The sequence below is a fragment of the Lactuca serriola genome, chromosome 5, assembly GCF_051521515.1.
Source record: "Lactuca serriola cultivar US96UC23 chromosome 5, Lser_US96UC23_V15, whole genome shotgun sequence".
Lineage (NCBI taxonomy): Eukaryota > Viridiplantae > Streptophyta > Magnoliopsida > Asterales > Asteraceae > Lactuca > Lactuca serriola.
Window position 1 is genome coordinate 305,336,656 of NC_136412.1, and position 6,128 is coordinate 305,342,783.

The 6,128-nt window shown below is 32.7% G+C and overlaps 1 protein-coding gene across 1 annotated transcript; it reads right to left on the reverse strand.

The window, feature by feature from the left end:
• Positions 1 to 3,648: 3,648 nt before the first annotated feature.
• LOC145054838 (cationic peroxidase 1-like) lies at positions 3,649 to 6,128 on the reverse strand. Its single transcript, XM_079003103.1, has 4 exons — positions 5,854 to 6,128; positions 4,811 to 5,002; positions 4,552 to 4,717; positions 3,649 to 4,162 (listed from the first exon to the last, which is right to left on the reverse strand). The coding sequence occupies exons 1-4, from the start codon at positions 6,073 to 6,075 to the stop codon at positions 3,777 to 3,779; spliced, it is 966 nt and encodes a 321-aa protein (XP_078859229.1). The 5' UTR covers positions 6,076 to 6,128; the 3' UTR covers positions 3,649 to 3,776.

Sequence of the window (6,128 nt, forward strand, 5' to 3'; positions counted from 1 at the left end):
ATTCAGCAGTTTGAGTGTGATTTGTTTATCTTCAAACTGATGTGAGTTCCTTCACTATACTCGTGGGTTGAAGGAACCAATGTCGGCCCACTGATTTATATTTATAGGATGAAAATGTCTTCATGATAATTTGTTGTTGGGCATGTTTATGCTTCTTGTCTCTATGACTCTTGTTGTTATGATTATATGATAAATATAAGGGGTGAAATAGACCCAATACCGATTGAAAGATACCAAATGGGGTGAAATATACCCAGTACCAATTGAAAGAGACCGAAGGGGGTGAAATAGACCCAATATCAGTTAAAAAGGACTGAAAGGGGGTGAAATATATGCAATAGCGATTGAAAGAGATCGAAGGGGGTGAAATAGACCTAGTTATGTTTTGACTATTATATATGTATGGTATGGGGTATTTTGAGGTAGCTCACTAAGCTTTGTGCTTATAGATTAAGTTTATGTTTCAGGTACTTCCAGCTCGAAAGGGAAGTCCCCGTCATGATCACACCGCAGCCACCCATGTTTTCCTCATTATGTGATTATGGGATTTTTTACTCTGATGATATTTTTATTATGTTACACTTTTGGTTGGTTTGATATGATTATTGGGTGTTTGAGAATGATTTAAAAACAAATTTTTATCTGAAAATTTTGGGATGTTACATGCTTATAAGCCAACAAAAAATGATATCATCTGGCAATGTGAAGACGATGATCATTCAACCGAACGGCGGTGAAATGGACCCAGTACCTGCTGAAAAAGACTGAAGGTGCTGAAATATACCTAGTACCGTTTGAAAGAGACCGAAGGGGTGAAATAGACATAGTTATGTTTTAACTGTTATATATGTATGGTATGCGGTATTTTGAGATAGCTCACACTAAGCTTTGTGCCTATAGTTTTCAGTTTATGTTTCGAATTGAATCATTGCCCTGTTTGTCGTTGGTATAGGGAGTACAGTGCATTACGTCATTTCATAAGTATCGTATCACTAGGCGGTAATTGTTGTAAATTCAATCTTTTGGCTTTTTTGGATATTTGGTTATTAGACACCACTCAACTATATGTATTAAGTAATGCTTCAATGAAGGTAATTTTCTTATTATAGTAAAATGCTTGTCATTTAATTAGGTTTTATGAGGTAGCGTTTATGACATTAATTCTTATGGGTCAGATGGTCATATTTGGCCCATTGTTCAACTGAGGCTAAACGATATATATAGAAACACAAACTTAAAAGAAATTGCCACCATAAAATGTTTACAGCCATATGGTTTGTCATATTTATTATGTGTGGCTAAATGGTACATATGGTCATACAAACAGTTCATGTGACCATAGGTATTACCTTTAGCCACATTAGAATCAATTACATATTATTTTCGATAAAACCAACAAAAATATGTAGCAGATGTTCATATTTGGCCACATTTGTCTACTGAAGCTAAGTGATACATATGGACTCACAAACTTTAAAAAAATGTCACCATAAAATGCTTACAACCACATGGTTTGTCACGTTTATTATATGTGGCTAAATGATACATATGGTCATAAAAACAATTCATGTGACAATAGGTATTACCTTTAGCTACATTAGAACCCAATGAACATTATTTCTAATAAAACGAACTCAAATATGTGGCAGATGGTCGTATTTGGCCGCACTTTTCGGCTGAGGCTAAATGATACATATGGACACATAAAATTTAAAAAAATGCCACCATCAAATATTTACAGCCAAATGGTTCTTCATGTTTATTATATGTGGTTAAATGGTACACATGACCATATAAATAATTCATGTGACCATATATATTACCTTTAGCCACATTAGAATCCATTGCACATGATTTCCGATAAAGGGAACACAAATATGTTGTAGATGGTCATATTTGATCACATTATTTTTACTGAGGCTAAACGATATATTTGCACACACGTTCAATTAAAAAAAACATCACCATAATATGCTTACAGCCACATGATTTTTCACGTCTATTATATGTGGCTAAATGATACATATAGTCATACAAACAATTCATGTAGACATACATATTATTGTTAGTCACATTAGATTTCTATGTGTATCGCTAAATAATACATATGATCATAAAAGCAATTCATATGACCATAGGTATTACATTTTCTCCACATTAGATTTCTACATGTGATAATATATATACTAATGATCTCATCGATAACCATTACGATTTTAAAATATTGTGAAAATAATCCAGGATTTTACCAATGATAATTTGCAACACTTTCGAACGAAATCATCACATTTTTTTTTTGAAATGTTGCAAAGCGATTTATAAAAAAAGTATGATCGTAGGTCATTTTTGTTGTAGTTAAGACTTTCACAATAAGTTGACCAATCAAACATTACTATATTGTCGTGCTTCTTGTTGATGAAGAGTGACACAGATGTGTTCATGGTATCTATGTAGTTAAGAATTTCAAAATAAATTGATCGATCAAACATTGCTATGTAGTCATGCTTCTTGTCGATGAATTATGACACAAATGTGTTCATGGTATCTATGTATAATGGTTTATTGATGTAGATATTAATAATGGAGTTTTTATAATTAGTAATAAATATCTTCATAAATGTGAAAAACCTGATGAATAAGACTTTTAATATGTAATAAAGAGAGTACGTTAGTATAAAAGGATGATGAGAGTTTGAATGAATAATTATATAAAATCAATTAAATATGGTGGTTTCCTTGCATGTGAATCTAGGTTTGTGTTTAATACACTTGAAAATTAAGTGTTGTGGTTACCAGTGATTTGAAAATAACCAAAATAAATTGGATGTTAATAATTTGTGTTATAAATTATAACCATTTAGCATGCGGATGGTGGAGGCATCAAGCATGGAATTCGGTTCTATTTGATAAAAGGGGTCTTATATCTGTATGGTTAAATGACATGGTTGTATGGGTGTAAGCTACTTATTTCATTTGACTATAGATATAGCCTCATCCTCAACTTTTAACAGGGTCATATTAGATTTTCCTTTATAGAACCCGGTTTCTTTATAATATAACCTATATTTTCTAAAAAACGTGTCTTATATATCAGGCTTTATGCGATTTTTTGTAGTAGTGTATGTTCTTAAATGAATTGTAAATTGTTGATCTAATTATGCTTTAAATAGATCCACGATCCTTGGGAATTGAACTTCTTCTTCTTTTTTTTTTTTTTTTTTTTTTTTTTTTTTTTTTTTTTTTTTTATAATTGATCCCTAATTGTTTATGTATACATATTTCCTTAGGCCAACGAATGAGGTAGGTTATCTTTAAAGTCTTGTTCGAATGGGCCTATATGTCACTACCAAATAAGACACTTTTTGCCTATGCAAGATGACATAGAACCCATTAAACCTCTTTATTTGATATCCAACTAGGCAACTACCTCACTTCAATATATATATTTATCCAAAGCTTGTTTTAAACGTGTAACATACTAAAAAGCAAAGGCATCAAAGAGGAGTATACAACTACATAACCATTTATCAGTTTTAATATTATACTAGGTCATAATGTGTGTTCAAAATGAGAAAACACGGTTTTTAGAAAATAGGTAAACGTCCCTGTTTTTCCAACTTCACATATTTGAAGGCACAAAAGAGAACACAAAGAAAAACTTATGAGCTTCTACATTGAATACGACAATACAAAATAAAGTACAACAAGACAAATATATTTTAAGATTAACATTATTTTTGGAAAAATAAATTTCATTTTTCAAATGTTGGGAGTAATCAATTGGTTCTTCTACAATTGGTCCGAACCTCACCACTTGATCCGGTCAAGGGGTTAAGATTACTCATCTTGAGCATTCCATTTGCAAAGTCTGTCAAAAAGGTTGCAGAATTCGAATTGTAAGTTCTCACTTGAGCATCAGTTGAACCACCATTGAAAAGTTGTTGATCCGAATGCAATAGACCATTTTGGTTCAACAAATTATTGAAGTATGCATTGTCGAATGACGTAGGTGAAGCAACATCTAAGGGAGATAAGTTATTGTCGCCGCCACTTGAAGGACAATTGGCCCTTAGTGATGTGGCAAATGATGAGTTTATGTTGTTCTCGTTATAAAGGCGAGCTCGAAATATAGTACATCTTGCTTGCCCGATTGTATGAGATCCTATAATCCCAAAAATTCGAAGCCATATATGTCAATAAATGAGAACAATTATGTGAGATAATTAATGGCAAAGTAGCAACAATTCTTAATTAGTATTTTTTGCTAATACCATGAAGTGTTGACATAACTTATCCATTAGGAGTCTATATAAAATGTCTTTTGAAATACCTTTCCTAATTTTAAGGCTCACTGCTAGCAAGAATGCCCCGAAGAGGCACAACATGATAGCATTCAAATTATGACATAGAGAAACCAATTAAGGCTCAAGGTTATTCCACTAAAGTAAGTTATAAGATTGTAAAATTTTCCACGTGTTAGATTTTTCATGAGAGAGAGAGAGAGAGAGAGAGAGAGAGAGAGACAGAGAGAGAGATTTTGACATTGAATACCTGATAGAGCAACCATTTCATTACTAGTAAAACCTTGGTTTGAAAAGGAGGTGATAAGACCACTAAGGTTCAAAGTAGGTGCAGGAATGTTCGAATTAGCTGCACTCAAACTAGCCGTAGTTGAGTCCCTCCGACCAAACACCAGATTCCAACTTGGGCCACCAAGCTGAAAACCAATCAAATTTATATAATTAATTAAACAATGGTTTATAGTTTGCATAATCCTTCTGAATTAACAAGGATTGTTCCTAGTTCTTACTGCTGCAACAGAATCAAGAGCAGCCTTTGCTACTATATCGGCACAAGAGACAACACCAGGGCATGAACTTTCTAATTGACTTTTGATGGTGTCAATTACATCAAAACCTCTCAATGAATTGTTATTAGGTATGGCTGTTTTTTCTCCCGTAAAATTTGCAGTATCATCGAGTAGCACCGATGCATCACATCCCTACATATAATTAATGAAATAAAAAACAATTAGTATGGGACAAAAGTTTTTAATATGTAATCTTAAAACATGCAGTGTAATTTTTCATGGTAGACCTCCAATTTCGATTAATTATGCTGCATAATTAATTATCCATCTTTATGATGTACACATCTTCAGATATATATACATGACACTATATCAACATGTATAACACGATTTTATACGTGTGTATTGATTTTAATTCACATGATGCATGAATCATGATCCTACTTCTAGATATCGTTGTTTAGGAAAAACTGTCTACGTCTTCTTTTGCTGACAATAACCAAACAAATGATATCATTTGTCATATATATTTTGGCTGGTCTGTTACAGTCAACAACTAAACACCGCGTTGTATCTGTGCTTCAAAGTCAAAGATAACATGAAAAAAATAGTGCTTAATTTTCATTGGACAGCAGGCTACTAGCTAAAGACTTTAGCTAATGAAGTCCTATCTTCCCTATTACGTGGAAATTATAAGATCCATCTTTATTACAACTACTCCTTCCCATCATTTGTGGTCCTGGCTTCAACAATGAGAACTAACTAATTACATTTAAGAACTAGATTGATATACGCTTGATGAACCATTTAAATTCTTATGTTTGGTACAAATTAAACACTATTCTAAATTTTAATCGAAGCTTTGTCTACTTTCATTGTTTGAACGTATATGGCATTGTTCCATATTCTAGGCTGTAAATTCATTATGTATAGTAAATTGTAAAAGCATAATTGATGCTAATATATAAAATATGAACAAATAAAGCAGGTCATATAAATGGATAATGTGTCAAACAAAGAAGACTTAGTGATTGAAAACTTGCATTAACAAAGCAGTCATGGAAATGAAGACGAAGTAAAGAAGCACCCATTCGAGCTTCATTTGAAACCGCAGAGTTCACAGCACTTGATATAATGGAGCTAAAGTTAGGGCATGAGGTTGCATAAAAGTTGGCCGAAAGTTGACCCGTTGCTCTCCCAACCAAAACATATAATGAGAATATACATGTTGGTAGGCTATAGAAATAAAAAGATGATTGAGCCATTAGTTCAACGCTAACACGCAAAAAATGTTTAGAAACGTGATTAAGGAAGAAGA

Excerpts from the sequence above, each read along its gene's own strand:
- LOC145054838 (XM_079003103.1), bottom strand. The coding sequence starts at position 6,075 with ATGGCTCAATCATCTTTTTATTTCTATAGCCTACCAACATGTATATTC. Across the intron at positions 5,003-5,853 it reads TCCATGACTGCTTTGTTAAT|GGATGTGATGCATCGGTGCT; the intron begins GCAAGTTTTCAA and ends AATTATATGTAG. Across the intron at positions 4,718-4,810 it reads CTCTTGATTCTGTTGCAGCA|CTTGGTGGCCCAAGTTGGAA; the intron begins GTAAGAACTAGG and ends ATTGGTTTTCAG.